The sequence below is a fragment of the Meriones unguiculatus genome, chromosome 19, assembly GCF_030254825.1.
Source record: "Meriones unguiculatus strain TT.TT164.6M chromosome 19, Bangor_MerUng_6.1, whole genome shotgun sequence".
In the NCBI taxonomy this organism is placed as follows: domain Eukaryota; kingdom Metazoa; phylum Chordata; class Mammalia; order Rodentia; family Muridae; genus Meriones; species Meriones unguiculatus.
The window spans coordinates 39949389-39969474 of record NC_083366.1 but is presented as its reverse complement, the minus strand read 5'-3'; the positions used below and the strand labels follow the sequence as shown (position 1 = coordinate 39969474).

Sequence of the window (20086 nt, the reverse complement as noted above, 5' to 3'; positions counted from 1 at the left end):
AATGGTAGCTTGTTGGGGAATGTCTGTCATCACAGAATTTGGGATGCAGAAGCAGCTCAAGATTAGCCTGTGCTGAATACTGACTGCTAAGTCAACCTTAGCTACAAAGCAAATATTATGTTCCCATCTCTAATATTTATCATGGCAAACCAGTTTACAAAGTACATCTCTTTAGCTCATAGAGAATAGAAGTGCAATGTAATTTCTACTCTTCTCTGTGAGCATGCAAGACATTAGGAACAGGTATATCTTTGCAATCAAAACAGAGCAGGCAAAACCAGCATAGCCAAGTTCTAAAAATGTTTTAATATTTAGTGAAATAGAATAATATGTCACTGTAAAACCTGTGTAGGACGAGAGAATAAAACCTACCCATTAGAAGAAGAGGAAGCAGGCTTTAGAATGAGAACAGTCCATACAGCTCTGATTTCTGTAGAGGAACTGTTTACAAATCTGGAGTTGTAATGGAGAGGACATGCTTGGGATGATTATACAGGTGAAGAGCCATGGACTTGTCTTGGTTTGGGTTTTAGTGCTGTGAAGAGATACCCTGACCATAGCGCCTATTATAAAGGACACCATTTGATTGGAGCTGGCTTACAGATTCAGAGGCTTAGTTCATTCACGGTGACACACATGGAGGCATGCAGACAGACATGGTGCTGGAGCAGGAGCTGAGAGTTCAACATCTTGATCCACAGGCAGCAAAAGGAGACTGTGTGCCACACTTGGCCTAGCTTGAGTGTAGGAAGCCCACACCCACAGAGACACATTTCCTCAAATGAGGCCACACATTCTAACAGTGCCTCTCCCTATTGGCCACACATCTAAACACACGATTCTATTGGGGCCATACCTATTCAAATCACCACAGATATACATACTGCTTCAGCTCATCAGACTCTGAAAGATGATATCACTAAGAGTCATGAAAGAGAGAAAATCCACTTGGTAATGTGTCTGGTTGGCAGCATATAGCAATGGCCACTGAATGTTCTAGCTACAGACTTGTTCAATCCATTGCCTGATTGGTGTAGCAGAGCCAGTTGAACATTAACAGTCCAAAAGGAAAGGAGAAAAGGAAGAACTTGCCATGCTTTCTGTCATTTGAACTTTGTCTAAATGGTAGTCCTGAAACTAATGGTGGCGGCCTAGATCATGCTGAAGAATCAGGTGGTACAGATGAAAAAGGTCCCATGACTTTCTTGCCAGATCAACCCGAGCTATATAGCCAACATCTCTTAGTAAATTTCTGATATAAAACACTGTGGCTACAGCTCTGAATAGTGCTACAAACAATGATCAGATTAGAAAATGCCAACTGGATGAGAATAAAGCCTTTTTCTCAGTCCAAGGAAGAAGTATACATGCTTCTCACAAACATTAGGATATTCCTCTCAATTTCAGGTCCATTAAGAGAAACATTGTCTGGATAATGTTTTCCATTGTATCTACTGACTTTACACACAACACTAGAAAAAATGATTTGAGAAACACATGTAAGATTTTCTGTTTCTTTTGATGAAAAGATAGGTATCTTTTACGTGTTTCTTTGATATTGCCTGCTCATGTTATTTATTTTTCTGGTTTGTCTGTTTTCCGTTCCTTTGGAAGTGATGATAGCTATATTCAGGGCATAAACTTCAGATTTTCTGCCTTTCACAAAGATCTTTTTTTTTTTTTTGTACTCTTTGTGTATCAAGTTCACATGAGCATGACTTTTCCAGACAAAGCCAGGTATCACTTTGGCATTTTCAAGTCAACACAGTGTTATCATAGCAGGCTCCTTCCTTTTCTCTCATCTCACCCAGTATGACATCAGGCTAAGGACTAAATTGCTTCATCTGGATCCTCTTCACTGCCCCATCACTCAGATGGTTGTTGAACTAATGACAAGCTTGCAGCTTCTCAGAAAGTTGTGTTTGGACAAGTGGACCAGTTCTTAGGGGAGATGATGTATTCTCCTCTTCCCCAACCCTTTGTTTATAAATTATACAGAGGCTAGTGACTTGGTTAGGGTGTGAATGTCTATGTCACTGGCCTCAATGTGAGACTAACTGTGATAAAAACTGTGTTCCCAATCTTCAAGGGTTGAATCTTACTAAAGGAGATTAACATTTTGCTCCTACTTATTCTGTTCTTACGCTTTCTTCTGACAATATTTCTCCAAGCAAAATACCAGAAAACTCTTCTTTTAGAGTCTTAAAAAAGGCATGCCTTGCCAACTGTTTTAAGGTTGGTTTGGTCTGGTGATACCCTCAGTCAGAAACTCCTCAGCCTGCCAGTCCTTCCCAAAAATCTCAGACTGTGAATGTAATCATTTTAGGAGTGTTATTTTTTCCTCTTTTCCTTTGCTTTCTATATTTCAGTAAATATGGACCTTTGAAACAGAAACTTATTCCCTTTGTTTTATCCTTCACAAAGCCCATAGAGCTCCACATGAGAACCTTCATTTCCATTTGCCCTCCACAATTTGGCATCTCATCCAGATCAAAATTATTTTTTAATTACTATCAATGCCCCATAAGAAAAATAACATTGGTGCTTCCCTTTCCACAGGAATTCGTGTGCTATCAAAAGTTGAATTTACCCAGCCAACATGGTTCATGTGCCCTGCTTATATTTTCATCTCTTCTACTTTCAGTGCCTTCAAAAGGCTTTGTTGCCTATGTGTGCTGCCTTCCCACACTGGGCAGTGAGCAGGCCTCAAAAACACTGGTTTTAAATATAGTTTGTAAGTATTAACATAGTGACTGCTGAATAAACTTTACATGTTGCTCAATAAAACTGTTGGTTTTTTATATATTTTTAACATTTATTAATTACACTTTATTCACTTTGTATCCCCCAATAAACCCCTCCCTCCTCCCCTCCCAATCCCACCTTCCCTTCCCCTTCTTCATGCATGCCCCTCCCCAAGTCCACTCTTAGGGGAGGTCCTCCTCTCCTTCCTTCTGATCTTAGTCTATCAGTTCTCATCAGGAGTGGCTGCATTGTCATCTACTGTGGTCTGGTAAGGCTGCTCCCCCCTCAGGGGGAGGTGATCAAAAAGCAGGCCAATCAGATTATGTCAGAGGCAGTTCCTCTTCCCATTACTATGGAACCCACTTGGACACTGAACTGGCATGGGCTACATTTGTGCAGGGGTTTTAGGTTATCTCCATGCATGGAACTTGGTTGGAGTATGAGTCTCTGGGAAGACCCCTGTGTTCAAATTTTCTGATTCTGTTGCTCTCCTTGTGGAGTTCCTCTCCTCTCCAGATCTCAATATTTCCCACTTCTTACATAAGATTACATGCACTCTGCACAACAGTTGGCCATAAGTCTCAGCATCTGCTTTGATAGTCTGCAGGGCAGAGGCTTTCAGAGGCCCTCTGTGGCAGGTTCCTAACTTGTTTCCTGTTTTCTTCTTCCTCTGATGTCCATCCTCTTTTGCATTTCGGGATGGGGATTGAGCATTTTAGTCAGGGTCCTCCCTCTTGATTAGTTTTTTAGATGTATAGATTTTAGTAGGTTTATCCTATATTGTATGTCTGTATGAGTGAGTATATATCCTGTATGTCTTTCTGCTTCTGGGACAGCTCACTCAGGATGATCCTTTCCAGGTCCCACCATTTACCTGCAAATTTCATGATTTCCTTATTTTTCATTGCTGAGTAACATTCCATTGTATAGATGTACCACAATTTCTGCATCCATTCCTCAAGATCTATCCATACCAGTGCTAGGCATATATCCAAAAGAAGCTCAAGTACACAATAAGGACATTTGCTCAACCATGTTTGTAGCATCTTTATTTGTAATAGCCAGAAGCTGGAAACATCCCAGATGCCCCTCAACTGAAACTGTTGGTTTTAAAGCTGCACTTTACTCACTAAGATTAACTAACAGAGCAATTTTGAGAATTATTTGAATTGGATTCTTCCCTGAAGATTGATAAAGCTAAATATTCTGGAAAAGTCAGTGCAGTTTTAATGGCTTATTTGGTAATTATTCATCACTTCCTCATTTCTACAGGATGTGAACTTCCACGCTCTGACCAATTTTGTGATGGGCATGGGCTATCTGTCATGAAATCAATCTGCTTAAAATGTGATAGCTTTTCTAAAGTTCCTATGTGATCAGTGAGATGATAATCACAAAACTTATGAAGGTGAAATTATCTTTGATTTCCTAAACAGTGGGACAACTAAGTCAGAAAACTACACACATACACACACACACACACACACCCCTATTCTAGAATGATTGGGAAGAGAGATTTATACAAATATTTAATAATTGTTCTCAACCCTCACTTCTCTAGCATGGGAAAAATAGCAAAGAGCAGTTTGAAACTAATTACATCAGGGTTTACTTTCTGAAATGGATTGTGAGCTGTAAGGGACAGAATGCAATATCCACATGCATTGAAAGAGCAAAATCAGTAAACGAGAGAAGGATGAAGTGCAAAATTGACAGTCTCAAGCTTTGTAACCATCTATCCTATGATTCAAATACTGCCTTTCCTAATGGTTGTATTTCTGGCTTTGAACGTTTTACTTGGACACTTTAAGACTCACTAACTAATACCATGTGTGTCTTTCTGCTTCTGGGTTACCATCTCAGGATGATCTTTTCTAGTTCCATCCATTTGCCTGAAAATGTCATGATTTCCACATGGTACATACTCACTTATAAGTAGATTTTAGACAAATAATACGGCATAATCATACTAAAATCGGTACTCCTAAAGAAGCTAAACAAGAAAGAGGATCCTAGGGAAGATGCTCAGTCCTCATTCAGAAGGGCAAGTGGAGATAGGCATTGGAAGCAGGAAAAGAAAGGGAACAGGACAGGAGCCTACCACAGAGGGCCTCTAAAAGGCTCTACCTAATAGGGTATCAAAGCAGATGCTGAGAGTCATAGCCAAACTTTGGGCAGTGTGCAGGTAATCTTACAAAAGAGGAGGAAACAGAAAACCCTTGAGGGGACAGAAGCTCCACAAGGAGACCAAAAGCCAAAATTTTGGGCATAGGGGGCCCTGCAGAGAGCAATACCCCAACCAAGGACCATGCATGGTGAGGACCTAGAACCACTACTCATAAGTAGCCCATAGGGAGCTTAGTCTCCAAGTAGGTTCTCTAGTAAGGGGAGCAGGGGTTGTCTCTGGCAAGTACTCAGAGGGGAGCTCTTTGATCACCTCCCCTTGAGGGGTAAGCAGCTTTACCAGGCCACAAAGGAAGACAATGCCAAGTTTTTTAAGAATTGATAATTTGCTGAAATCATTGTTTTAAAAACAGTATCGGCAAAAAGACAAATAGCATTTTTCCTCTCACCTATGGTTCCCAGCTCCAAATTTTTCAGATGTGAGTCCATAACCTGTAATAACTGCCAAAATCAAGAAAGGAAAATAGAGTCATGGATTAGCCTGGTGTGGCAGGACAGAGGTAAAAGAGAAGAGAATAGCAGGATTTAAGTATGCAAAAGGGAAAATTGAAAGATGGGAGGAAAATCATGGAGGGGTGTGATATCAGTGCAGAAGACAAGAAGAGCAAGAAGGAATAAGAACACTAAGAAAGTTTGAAAAATCAATATTTATGTTTACTTAAAGTTATCTATCCTGCATTTAAGCCTATAGATAGTTCCAGTGAAGTTATACCATTTGAGGAGATAGTGTTCTCTCAAGAGCCATAGTCTGTCAGAAACTCCAGTGTCAAACATGAAAAATCTTTGAAATTTCTGGTCATAGACATGCAACAGACTCCTAAAATATTATATGCTGTGTGGACTCATTTGGTTACCTCCCAGAAGTTGAAGATAAGTTCTAATTACCAAAGACGCTGTGTGCTTGTGATACAAAACCTGCAAAATGTGAGCTGGATCTGCCCTGAAATTGTCCTTGGCAATGACTAGTTTTCATAGGAAAAAAAAAGCTATTTATTTTATTTTTATTTCTCCTTTTCCTTCTCCTTCTCCTTCTCCTTCTCCTTCTCCTTCTCCTTCTCCTTCTCCTTCCTTCTCCTTCTCCTTCTCCTTCTCCTTCTCCTTCTCCTTCACCTTCTCCTTCTCCTTCTCCTTCTCCTTCTCCTTCTTCTTCTTCTTCTTCTTCTTCTTCTTCTTCTTCTTCTTCTTCTTCTTCTTCTTCTCCTCCTCCTCCTCCTCCTCCTCCTCCTCTTCCTCCTCCTCCTCCTCTTCCTCCTCCTCTTCCTCCTCCTCCTCCTCCTCCACCTCCTCTCCTTCTCCTTCTCCTTTCTCTTTTTTTATTTGTTCTTCTTTTTTGGTGTCACTCTTGTGGGCTCTTTTATTAAACTCAAATATCTATCTATGTCATGGTTCTATACAAGTCAAACCATCATACTATCTATACAATGCTTTTAAAAACACACTTTTTTTTTACACTATTTTACATATGCTTTGCCTGGGAATACATATTTGCACCAAAAGGGTGTCCTATGGATAAATGCTGGAAGGAAGCGTCCTAACCTATGAAACTATAGTTACAGGAGGTTATGAACCAACATCTGGGTGCTGAGGACCCAATATGAGTCTTCTGCCTTATTATCAAGTGCTCTTAACTGCTAAACCAATTCTGCAACTCCACTTTAACAAGGACTATTATCCTTCCCATCTACATTGATCAACAACATGGCTGACTAGAACCCCAAGTTCCCACAAGCAGAATTTGTTCTGTGAATTTGTTTCATAGCATTTCTCTCATCTGGTGCTCATATTGAACGTGTTCCTTTTCTCCACACCCAGTCTGGATATGCCAGTAAAATTTTGTTGCTTTAGTCTCTTTAATACCTTTCAGATACAGCTTGTATGTGAGATTTCATACTTTATATCAATATTATGCTCATAAAATTGATTATATATATATATTTTATTTTTTAAATGTAAGAGAAAATGTATACAATACACATTCTGGACAGAAATGTCAGGTGATGTACTGACCCTTTATTCTTGTCTTTACCTGCTAGTGACAAAGACTGGAAACTGTGAACACTCTTGAGGTCTCTGGAAAAACAGTACTTCTCCGGAAGGATGCCTTTAACCAAGTTGAAGGTTATTAAAATGTTTCAAAGAGACATAAGTATTTTGAAAACCCGCAGCAAGGGCTGTTGCATGCATTCCTTTTAGAAATTTTAACTCCGTTTTTAATGACAATTTTTAAATTATTTATTCTTTTATTAATTACAATTTATTCACTTTTTAGCCCAGCTGTAGTTCCCCTCCCTCATCTCCTCCTAATACAACCCTTCCCCCTTTTCCACATCCATCTAACGCTAGCTTATTAGGTCTCATCAGGACTGTCTGCATTGTCTTCCTCTGTGGCCTGCTAAGGCTCTTGACCAGGGAACTAATGTGGCCTTGGCTCACCAGCAGGCACTGTTTGGCACTCCTTCAGTGACTGTTGAGATCTTCCCATTTCTCCTCAGGTGGTAAAGGCAGTGAGTTGTTGGTTGGCTTTGTGGAGCTGTATTTTGTCACGTCTTGTGCCCCAGAACAGTGCACTAACAGCAATGACAGGTGCCTCCCTGGGACTTCCGGAGCAAAGGAAGACAGGAATGTGTGGGTTGGTGTGCTTTTGGACCCTCCATTATGTCCTGGGCCAGAGGCTGTAGAGTTCCCCAGAAGTCCAATGTTCTGTCCAATGACAAGGTTGTACTACATGGACTTTAGCAAGCAGCTCTTGTCCGTGTCTCCAGCTTCTGGTCCCTATGCCTGTATGTGAATACCATGTGCCTGAACAGCAACCTTGAGGATGGAGCCCTACACTCATGAAGCAGGGCTGGCAGGGGAAGCTGAACTAATGAATGTCACATATTCTGTGTAGGTGCTAATGACTGAATAGAAGTGAGAGCTGCTGTGGGACAAAGTTCCTGAGCTATTTTACAGGAATAGCTCAGTGTTCATTTGCAGTGTTGTTTACAAAGCAGTGAGCTCAGGACTGTGGCTCTCAATTGGAGTGTATTTTCCAAACCTCCATGGCAATCCATGAAAGATGACATTCCCCCTGGGCTTTCTGACTTATTTAGTGACCACATATCAATGTCTTGAATGAGTTTGGAATTGTGTTATAGTGTTTATTCTTAACTCTTTAGTGAGTGATACCTTGCAATGCCAAGCATTTACTAGCTGTAGTGAATTAACTTTTCTCCCTGGTCATCTCCAGTTTGCAAGAGACCTTCAGATAAACAATGCTTTCCAACATCATTCTTATTCACTAACTCTGCTGTTCATTGGTTTAGAATAGCCTCTGGGACATAGTAAGTGTTTCATAAATAAGTAGAAGAGTTTGTTTTTGTGAGAGTACATTAAAAGGAACAAGAACGCAGGGAATATTTGGAAGTTTTTAAAGGGTAAAACTCCAATTTGTGAAAAAATAAAATTCCAATCTCAGATGATTGCATACCCTTCTGCATATCCTTCTGATGAAGAATATAGCAAACTAAACTGCATGGTAGGAATGGTGGAATGGTGGGAGCCTCAACAAGCTTTCAGTTACCCAGTTCCAATTATATGCAAAAACTGTAACTTATTATTTTAAGAATTTCACTGCTGTGATAAATTAGAATGGTAAAAACAAAGGCATTCCAGTGAAAATAGCATTAGATCATAATGAACTTGATGTGAAAAGAAATCTCTTATTTCTCAGCAGACACAGCAGGGCTTAGCAATCTGGACATCTCTGATGATTAGGACAAAGGGGCTGAGACCAGCATAACTAAGTACTAAAAATGCTTTAATATTTAGGACTGTAGAATCATGTGTCACTGTGGAACCCGTGTAGCAGGAGAAAATAAAATCTGCCAAGTAAAAGAAAAGGAAACAGGTCATGAGCGTTAGAACTCTTTGTGTAGCTCTGATTTCTGGCCTGGAATTACATTCAGACCTGGATCTGTGAAGGTAGAGCATGCGTGTGTAATGTTTGTACAGATGGAGAGCCATAGACCCACTGCTCCAGCCCATGAGACCCTGAAAAATGACATCCCGAAGAGCCATGAGGGAGAGGAAAAGCCACTTTACTGTGTGCCTGGATGGCAGCATATAGCAATACCCAGCAGACATCCCAACTACAGACCTGTTCATGCTACTGCTTGCTGTGATGTAGTGGAGCAAGTTGGAGCTTATCAGGGAATTGAAGATCCAAATGAGCAGGAGAAAGGCAAGAACATTTGATGCAGTCTGTGGTTTTAGCCTTCTCCAAAGGCTGGTCCTGGGACTGATGGTGACAGCCTGGACCACACTGAGGAGACAGGTAGTGCAGATGGAGAGGCCACGGGCAACCCTTTCTAGATATATTGTAGTTTTGCAGCCAACATCACCTAGGAAATTTCTGATATAGAAAATTGTGGCTATGGTTCTGACTCCTATGCAATAAATAATTATCGTATTTACAAAAGCCAAGTGGATGAGAATGACATCTGTATTTTTGTGCTCAGGACCCATGATGAAAGGATATAGATGTCTCACAAATAAGATGATGTTTCCTAAACCTCCGAGTCCAATAAGTGAAACGAAAATCATTCTCTGGATGAGGTCTCTAAAAATCATCTTCAAGCCCAGAACAGAACTAGGAAAAAATCCTTTGAGAAACACAAGCAAGTCAATGTGATGTAGTTAACACCTGTGGGTTTTCTGCTTTCTTTAGAGAAAATCCAGCCTAATGTGGAATGCGCCGAATGCTTTGCCAGTAAATACCTGATTTTGTTCTTGTGCATTGTTTTCCTTGCTTCCACTGACATGGGGAAGATGATGACCACTGGACTTAAACACCATGCTGATGTTTACAGAAGAGAGTTACTGCCTTTACAGAAGAAAGTTGTTTATATCCGTCGTCTCTAAACTTGTTTATGAGAATGTCTAAACAAAAGCCAGCATAACTCACTGTCTAAGCTGTGATATTGACCATCAACGTAGATGCTTTTCTTCTCAGAAGCTGTTTGCCATCCTGTACATGCTCACGCTTCAAGTAACTATTGAGCTAGTAAAATCTGTAACTCCTCAAAGATGTCTAATACTTGCCCAAATGGCATTGCTTCTCAGGGTACACTCCTGTGGCTTTTCTTTCTTTCCAACTCTGAATTGAATTGGCAATAAATAAAACAATTTGATAAGGTAGTACAGTAGATATTCTATCCCTTTGCCTTGAGTGGGATGCTGTGATTAATTTTTGTTTCCTAGCATGTCTTGCACGGGGTCATAGTAAAGTGTTCCCTGCCCCCCATACTGTACTGCTATCCTGCTGCTGCTACTATTACTACTACTATGTGCTTTTACTGACTTTTCAATAACAATATTCTCCCAAAGAAAACTGTCTCAGTCTCAACTTAGATTCCAAACAAGGCACACTCTACCATTCCTTAGGTTCCACACAACAGTGATTTTATCAGTCAGTATAAAGAACAAGCATCCAAACACCATCACATTGATTTGTGTAAATTTACAGATGGCATTCAGTTTCTGTTTTCTCACTCTGTTTAAAGTTAAAAAGAGGATTAAAACATAAATTATTCATTTTGCTTCTTTTTTACAAATCACAAGTAATTTTATGTGGAGATCTTAAGTCTACTTTTCTACCACTTCTTAGTGTTTACTGCTGCTCACCAAATTTATCTGCGAATTGCCTTCAGCTTCTCCTGTGCAAACATAACACTGACAATCACCCAGCATCAATGAATTTATCTGTGAATTGCTTCAGGTTTCTCCTGAACAAAGGTAACAGTGGCAATCACTCTGTGACAAGGGAACACGTGATGTTCTCTTCCTGATATGATTCCAGCCCTGATCCTTCATAGCTAAATGCTGCCCACAGGTAGCAAATGTGTCTCCTACAACTTTTCTGAACCCCCAGGACTGTCAGTCTGTTAGTATTCTTCTATCAACCCCTCTGTGCTGAGCAAACCTGAGAGATGCTTGAGTGCATCAGTTACCGGTATACATCCTGATGCTGTAAAAATTGCTAATGCATAAATCATTAACTGAGTTCAAGGTCGTATAATCCTATGCAAATCACAGAAGTGAACTGAAAAAAAAGTGTTATGCTTGTTCTCTTTCCTTAAGGTTATGGGAGGTCAGTCCAATTAGGAACTCTCATTCAGTAATGTAGTCTGTTTTCTTGCATGTACAGTGGAGGTAAACTTGAAAGCTCCCAGTGATATAGTAGATATTATGAACTATCTTGAAAGATAGTCATCAACGTGACTAATTTTCAGTTGTGTTGTCCACATAGAGATTTTTTTTATGACTATATATTGTTAAGATATACCTCTTGGCTTTTTCAGATCCCAATAATATGTACTGAAATAAGGAAGCTCTCTTTGTTTCTTGAGTGGTGCAATTTTTGGACTGGACTATTATCCATTTATGTCTATTCTAGAAACTCTGATATAGTTATATTTTATTTTATTTCTTTTTAATTGTATTCAATTTTACGTTTATGTGTATTTTGTCTGCATATATGTCTGGGCACCACTTGTGTGCCTACAGAAGCAAGAATAAAGCATTGGATCCCCTAAACCTGGAGCTGCACGTAGTTGTTAGCTGCCATTTGGGTGCTGATAGTTAAATCATAGAATCTGCAAGAGCAATAAGTGCTCTCAACCACTGAGGCAGCTCTTCAGCTCACCTTTGTACATTTTAATTAATTTCCCCAAGAATCTTACTTCCAGCTTGTTAGAGTGAATCAATTCATCTTTGTTCATTGTTAAATGAGGTTTTTGACATGGTAGAAGCTTAAGGGATCCCAGAACTTAAGAAAGGAAGTTCAGGATTCACAAGAACATGCTTTGTGACAACTCTATATGGATCAAAGTTCTGAAATTCCCAATGTTTACATTTATCATCTTCGGCATATTATTTATTGGCTGCTTTCAACTCTATTTTCATATGTAAATTATATTTAGTGCAATATAGGTGTATTCTGTGGAGTCAAATTGCTGACACACATAGTGCCTAGGGAAGCAGACATCATACTCTAAAAATCCATTTTCTAAAATCAGTTGTTTATGTTATTATATAGCCTCATTTCTGTTTTATCCAGAATTCTCATATTCCATGGTTTACATTGGGTCTAGGAAGGGGGAAATTCACAATAAATGAAACCATGATAAAGAGAGAGTGCTCCATCCACATAGACTGAAGTCACCAGAAGTCATACAGCTCATATCAAAGTTCTCAATCTTTAGAGAAAAAAAAAATCACAAAAACATTGTGCAGAAGCTGTAGAAGCAAGAGCTTCCTATTCTAGGCTGCAGTGCAGCTGCCTCTGTCTCTTACCTCTTCTGCCCTGTATAAGGAGCAGTCCTGGCCCTGTGTCTACACAGACTCTCCTTGTGGACACTGAAACAATTCTGGAATGCAAATATGGAAGAATAGACCCTCTTCTCCCTGAATCCTGCCACTTTTCTTTCCCAGAATGATGGGGAGTCTACATCCTTCTCTCCAATACTTCAGCTCTCCACAGATTTTTCTGACATCAAATGCAGCCTCATCCACCATGACATGCAGCACTCACCTGTGAAGTCTGTGCAGGACTCAGGGTAGGTGTCCTCACAACACCAGCCAGGCCCTTTTATCAGCCTCAAGTCCCTGTGCTCAAGCAAGGTGTCAGGATGTCACACCCAGGAGTTTGGTGTCATGAGGGAAGAGGCCCCTTCTGTCTCCATCCCTGAGGCCAGCTTTGCCTTCTCCCTGGTGCTTTGTCTTTCACCAAGCTCAGAAATGTTATGATCTTAATTCCAATGTCTCGGAGTAAACAGTAGAGTGCTTAGCAGTGACATTGGGGTCCTAGGATTTGAAGTTAACTCCAGTCTTCCTCTTTTCCCTCCCAACCACCCAAACCAAGAACTTCTTTGGAATCAATTTCTGATAATCCAAAGTGGTCACTTTCTGAATAATTTTCAGTAATCTATCATTAAGTACTGAAGGCCAGGGCTATCTCCAGTGCCATATTTAAAATACAGTCACCAAGAGACTATGGGATGAATTGTGTTCTCGGTATTACTTTAAATGTCTTCTGTGAGCTTTACAGTCCATCCTGAGTGGATCATATTTTTTCTGATGCTTTTTTAACTTATTTTTTCATATAATAAATTTTGATCATGTTATCCCCCTCCTCCAACACCCCTCACATCTTCCACAGCCCTCTACCTACCCAGCTTTATGCTCCCTTACTTATATTTTTTGTCCCCATAACAAAAGAAGCAAAAAAAAAAAAAACCTGAAGAAAATTAAAAGAAACGAAGAAACAAAACCCGATAAAATGAAAAATACCCAAAACAAAACAAAAAAGCCCACAAAAAAACATAAATTTGTTTTATGTTAAATAACTATTCCTGGGCATGAGTCCTGCCTGCCTTGAAGTATGGTGACATTTCATTGCAAAAATTGACTGTCTCCTTTCCTACTGTCATTAATTGCAAATAGCTTCTTGATTAGGGTTGAGAGTCCTGGTCTGATTTCTTTTCTCAGTGCTGGGACCCCATTTGACTTGAAACCCTGCAGGTCTTCTGTGTGCTGTCACAGTCTCTGTGAGTTTATATGCGCACTGGTCACATTGTGTTTGGAAGATACCATTTCTTTGGAGTTATCTATCATCTCTGGCCCTTACAATGTTTCTGCTTCCACTTCCAAATAGATCCCTTAGTTTTGACTGGAGGGGTGAGTAAAAACATCCCATTTAGGATCAACTGCTTCAAAGTCTCTCACTCTCTGCACCTTGTCTCCTTGTGGGTCTCTGTTTTGATCTCATCAACTGAAAGAAGCTCTCTGATGGGGTTGAGTGAGACACTGATCTATGAGCATAACAGCATTGCTCTGGTGGTGTTGTATTGCTATTTTTTCTTTAGCACAATGACAGTAGTAGATTTTTCTCTTAGGGTCATAACCTATCTAGTCTCAAGTTCTTGGCCACTTTAGTAGTGTCAGATGGGTTTCAGCTCATGGAGTGGACACTAAGTTCCAATGAAAGGTGGTTGGACACTTCCGTAATATTTGTGTCCCTACTGAAGAAATGCATACTGCAAGCAAGTCACTGCTGTGGGTTAGGGTTTGTAGCTGTGGGATGTTGATGATTAGTGTTTCCTCTCATGGTGGTAACGCTGAATGATTTCCAGCATCATCAGTGCTAGTCAGTAGGGGTAGAGCTTATGAGTGAGAACAAGCTTTAGCTCTTTTGAGTGATGACATAAATGTTGTCAGCAATAAGGCCTTACCATCAAGCTGTGGAGACACTCTTCAATAGCCTGTGGTGTTTGAAGGAGGGTGTATGGGACATACTTTTGTTCAATGATTCAACAATTTGTAACCCAAACTTGGTGGCATAAGACGCCTGGTTGAGGCAATTTCTTCTTCCTTTACATTGTGACTCCATTTAAATTCTTCCATATATGTATAAATTTTAGGAAGCTTCTTTACTAGTAGGTTTTTACATGCCTTTTCAAAAGGCCTTTAGTGTTATTCCTCTCTATATTCCCTCCTTTACCCTTCACGCCCACCTCCCTCATCCTTTAAGTCTTTAATTTTCCTTATAACACTGTTTCAAATTCCCCTTCCCTGGAAAACCCCCTCTTTCTTCCTGGTCACTTCTTAGATGTGTAACCTCTGTGGTATTTAATACCAGATTGTATCTAACACCACAGAGGTATCTAATACAACGTGGTGGCATTCTGTTGCTATTTTTCTCTTACAGTCATGACCTATGTATTCTCAAACTCTTTGAGGAAACTTCAGAGTTATTTCCGTGGTGGCTGTACAATGTTTGGGCTTGTCCATCAAAACAATGATGTACAACTGTTTCCCTTTCCCTGCACCCTTGCAAACATGTTTTGTTATTTGTTTCATTGATCTTGGTCATTTTGACTAGAGTAAGATGAAATCTCAAATTAATTTTAATCTTTATTTCAATTATGGCTGCAGGGGTTGAACATGTATATATCTTTATGTGTTTCTCAGCCAGCTGTGTTTCATCTCTTGAGAACTCTCTGTAGTTATATATCCAATTTTTAAAGTTGGTTATTTGTTTTTTTTGTGTAGCGTTTTTATACTTTATATATTCTACATTGTAATCCACTGCCAGATATATAATTGGTAAGTACCTTTTTCCATTCTATAGCCTGCCGCTTACCTGAATGATAGTGTCCTCTGTTATACAGAGCCTTTTAGCTTCATGGGTTCCACTTATGAATTGTTGGTCTTCATGTATTTAGAAAGTCCATTCCTGTTCCAATGAGTTCAAGCCTATTTCTTACATTCTTTCCTATCAGGTTCAGAAAATCAGGTCTTATGTTGAGGCCCTTGATCCATTTGGAGTTGAGTTTTTGCATGGTGATATATGTGGATCTATTTCATTCTTCTACGTGCAGCTATACAGTTTGACCAGCACCACTTGTTGAAAATGCTGCCTTTTCTTAAGTTCGTAATTTCAGCTTCTTTATCAAAAAGCAGTTGTCCATTAACATATAGACTGATATCTGATTCTTAAATTCCATTCCAATGCTCAGTATATTTTTATGCAAATGCCATTGATGTTTTAGTACTACAGCTTGGCAATACAACTTAAAAACTGTGATGGTGATATCTTCATCTATTCTTTTATTATTCAGTATTATTTTTTGCCAACCTGTTTTTTTTTTATGTATGTGTGTTTCCATTTGAATTAGAATTTTTTTCTCACTTTCTGTGAAGAATTGCAATGGAAGTTTCAGAGGGATTGCATTGAATCTGATGATTGTTTGGGGCAGGATGACCAGCTTTTCACAATCAATCCTGTATATCCAAGAGTATGAGAGAGCCTTCTCACCTCCTGGTATGTTCTTTAATTTCTTTCTTCAATGTCTTAAACTTTTATTATAAATGTCTTTTACTTACTTAGAGTTATCCTAAGAAAGTTGTAGGCTTTTATGAAAGGTACTGTTTCCCTGATTTCTTTCTCTGTATGCTTGCCTTTAAGAAAGCTACTAATTTTGTGTGTTAGTTTTGTATCCTGTTAGAGTACCGAATGTATTCAACAACTGTGGAAGTTTTCTTGTAGAGTCTTTATGTATCATTAACTTTAACATTTTACTTCCCTATTTGTATCCCCTTTGTCTCCTCAGTTGTGTTATTACTCTGGCTATGACTTCAATTATTATATTGAATAGTCAAGGAAAGATTGGAAACCTTGTTTTGTTTCTAATTACAGTGTAATTACTTTGTGTTTTTCTCCATTCAGGATGCTGTTATCTCTGTGTTTGCTGTAAATTACTGTTGTTATTTTGAGGAATACCCCTGTCTTCCTGGTCTCTCCAAGGCTTTTCCTAGGAAGAGGATGCTAAATTTTGTCAAAGACCTTTTCTGCATTTGAGATAGTCATGAGTTTATTTTTGTCTCTCTGTCTGTGAATCATCAGCTAGTATGGACTGGATCTTCCCATATCAATCATTAACAACAACAAAATCCCACTACCTTGTCTATAGGTCAATTTGATAAAAGCATTTTCTCAATTGGCCTTCCTCTTCCTAGATGACTTCAGCATGTGTTAACTTAACAGGAGACTACACAGCACACTGGTATACCCATATCAATGTGCAGACAGCTGTTGCATGAAAGAGAAAAAGACTCTTCTCACCCCAGAAGATATCAATCACTTATATCTCCCTGGGAAGAGGGTCTTGTGACTTTTTAAGTTTGTTTATTTGTTTGTTTATTTTCAGTTTGGTGAACTTCCCTAGGCTTGTGAGTCTCCTTGCTCTGTTCAGGATGGAATAATTCAATCAGAAGGAAACAGCTATACAGCAATGTCAATGAGGCAGTCTGTCATTGTGGAGCAATTCCACAACACTATGTCAAGAGTGATGGGTAGATTGTGACTTTAAGCGTCACATGTGTCGCTGTCTTGCAGTGACACTTGAATACCACATGAGTGAAGGACTGGGGGGAAAGAGACAGGTTGACACAAAGAAGGACACCAAGTCTAGGCTCTGATATAGGTGTCAATTTAATAATAGTAAAACCAACACTTATATAGCACAAAAGTACAAGCAGTTTCTCACTGAGGCAATTCTACTTAGCCAAAACATACAAAGGCTCATTCAAGGTTACAGAGCCTGCTGTCTGGTTGCCATGGTTGCATGGAGATTCTCAGGGTCAGAGCCCTCTGCTGTAGAATTGCCAGGGTCAGTCTCTGAGACAGCAAACTTTAGATTATAGCCAGGGCCAAGAGGCCGAATTCCACTGTTGAGATGTGCATTCCAATTTGCCATTAACTTCAAGTAGGCTGCCACACACGTGAAGTATCAAATATTCACAGCATCCTTTGAAGGAGAACCTTATCCTTGTACTTTCTATGTACTTTGTGACTATCATTCATCATCTTTAATGTGTGAAATTGTATTATTAACTTACTTATCCTTATAAGCTTCCTTAGCACTTTCTGGAAACATCACCATGTAATGACCAGAGGAGACCACTCTGCTGCTGGGAGTTAGCTACTATCACTGGTCACTTCCATTATGCCTTGTAAGCTGAACCCACATGACACCCACCGTCCTCATCGTCCCTATGTAAACTGTTCCCCAGGAACACATCGTAATCAGGCTCCTTTGCAGATACATACTCTTTTTAAAAAGAAATGTATTTGTGTCAGGAACAACTCCACATTTGGCTAAGGCCGAGGATCTGGCTTGCTTCCATGTATGTGGACCTATCTGCATTGCCCCCGTGGCACGCCTGGGTTGGCTACCCAGAGGCTATTTAAGCTGTGGGCTGGCTTTCCCCGGGGTCCGAGGATTGTTCAATGTTCCTGAATAAACTGCATTGAAAAAAAAAAAAAAAGAAATGTATTTGTTTAATTATTTTACATCCTGGCCACAGCCCCCGCCCTCCTTTCTCCCCAGTCCCACTCTCCCATCACTCTTCCTCTTCCTTTGTTCTCCTCAGAAAAAGGGAACACCTCTCATAAACTCATCATGGCTCATTGAATTATATCAGGACTAACCCCTCTTTTGTTGAGGCCAGACAAGGGAGACCAGCAAGGGGAGAGTGATCCACATGCAGGCAACTAAGTCCATATTAGATATGACCCACTCTCTTCTTATTGCTAGGAGACCCACATGAAGACCAAGTTGCCCATCTGTGTAGTGGGCCTTGGTCCAGTCCATGCATGCTCTGTGGTTGGTGCCTCAGTCTTTTAAAGCTCCTATGGACCCAGCTAGTTGACACTGTTGTTCTTCTTTAGGACCTTCTATCTTTCCCCACATTCCTCCACAAGACTCCCCTAGTCATGTGTCTCCAGCTAGTCTCAGATATCCTCCTCCTGTGTTTTCCCTTCTCTCTCCCTGCCCTTTGGCTCCCACTCTCCGTCCCCACCTTCATTCTACTCCCCGCACTCTCTCCCATCCAGTTCCCTCTCTTCATCCAATTTGACATCCATTATATTTCTGCTTCTGGGTGGGATTCAAGAAGATACATACTGTTGTTGAAGGTTAAAATTTAACATTGATTTATCTTTTAGTTATTTAGTGGTTATTCCTAATCCAGCTGTATATACACATCACCACAGGAAGACTAAGATTTATTTAATTAACCTAGAGCACAATGCTGGGGCAATAGTTACTCCACCTTAAACCTTCAAGCCTGTAGAGTTTCCTTCCATTCAGAATCGCACATTATATTTGCTTTTAGTCATATCTTAGGTCCAGTTCATCTCTCCTGATGGTTCCAAGTCCTTTCCTGTTGATCTCTCCTCTCCAACTCCTCCCACTTGCTTCTTTCTCCTCCCCTCCAGACCAGGATGTTCCACACTTTTCTCTCCATTGCACAGCATTGGCTGGTTGTTTTATTGAAAATATAGAGAAGAAATTGTGGCATGTTACACAAACTTGAGACAGGTGATGCTTAGATGAAGCATTGCAATGCAATGTCCAGATTGAAACCAGATAGTGCAGTAGAGAAATTAGCATTTGAATGAACAATGAACATTTCACAAAAATGTTATACCAACAACATACTCTTTATGAATAACGAGTAGCAGATATTTACGAATCATTCTCCAAAAGTAAATATTAGTATTATTTTGTGTCTCCTTGTCTGTTTTACACTCAGTTTTCTGTGATAATGGTATTATGTTTTAGGTATTTCGTGCTTTAATAAGTATGAGCCTAGTCACTTCCATCAACAGTACGGTTCTCAATATATCATAGATTAAGAATGGCTACAAGTATTGTTATTTTATGCTAAAAGTTAAAAAAAAAGGTAATGGATTTCTCTCCCTCTCATGTTCCTGAGAGATGCTGTGTTATAGGATGCCATGTGTACATGTTGGCACAAACATATTTAATGTTATATGTGTTGAAATTGGAGGAGAATTCCTAGGAATTGGTCTGTCTATCTATTGTATGGTTCTAGGATGAAACTCAGATTGTCAGGCTAGACAGCATGGAGTTTCCTTGCTGACCCATCTCATTAGATTGAGTTTTCCCTTATGTCTTCCCATTTGGAAAATGAAATGGTGTCTAGGGTTACCTTGTCTCTTCTAATTTGTGTGTCTTTGTTCCACAGCCTTAAAGTTTTCTGGGGTATATTTGAACCCCAAACTGATTCTGTGTTTTAATATTAAATGGCATTTTAGGCTTCAATATTACGTTAAGCTACATAGTTTTTCCAGTGTTTATGGTCCAATACTTAAAGCTGAGCCACCCAAAGACATCCAAAAGCTTCTCTTGTTGAAACACAATCAAGTAGTCTACAGGGTATAGCCAGGAGAAAGCATTTGATGGGCTGTAAGGTGATATTTGAGTGAGAGGTCTCAGTTTTGATTCCTGAGTGAATGTGAACTGAGACTGCAAAACAGGAGCAGCAGCAGCAGCAGCAACAACAACAACAACATCCCTACAGCAACAACAACATCCCTAAGATACTATCAGGTATCTGCAACTAATTTCCAGTTTCCCCCTACACATCCTTGCTACATTTTAATTGTATGAACCAGCTCACGGACCCACTTGGGCTTGAGATTTAGTATCTAAGTATTTTAAGAGAGCATTTTAGAAGGTGTGGACTAAGAAATTCCTTAAGTGATTTAAAGAAGCATTTTAGAAGGTGTAATGTCTAGAGGAGTAAT

At 39.7% G+C, this 20086-nt stretch overlaps 1 protein-coding gene and 1 pseudogene across 1 annotated transcript; both read right to left on the bottom strand.

Moving 5' to 3' along the window:
• Nucleotides 1-205: 205 nt before the first annotated feature.
• Nucleotides 206-7411, bottom strand: LOC110562751 (uncharacterized; annotated as a pseudogene).
• Nucleotides 7412-8637: 1226 nt separating this feature from the next.
• Nucleotides 8638-9627, bottom strand: LOC132649227 (putative vomeronasal receptor-like protein 4). Its single transcript, XM_060372518.1, has one exon. It carries the CDS (start codon nt 9538-9540, stop codon nt 8638-8640), a length of 903 nt encoding a protein of 300 aa, XP_060228501.1. The 5' UTR covers nt 9541-9627.
• Nucleotides 9628-20086: the final 10459 nt, after the last annotated feature.

Coding starts and splice junctions, on each gene's coding strand:
- LOC132649227 (XM_060372518.1), bottom strand. CDS start 9,540: ATGATTTTTAGAGACCTCATCCAGAGAATGATTTTCGTTTCACTTATT.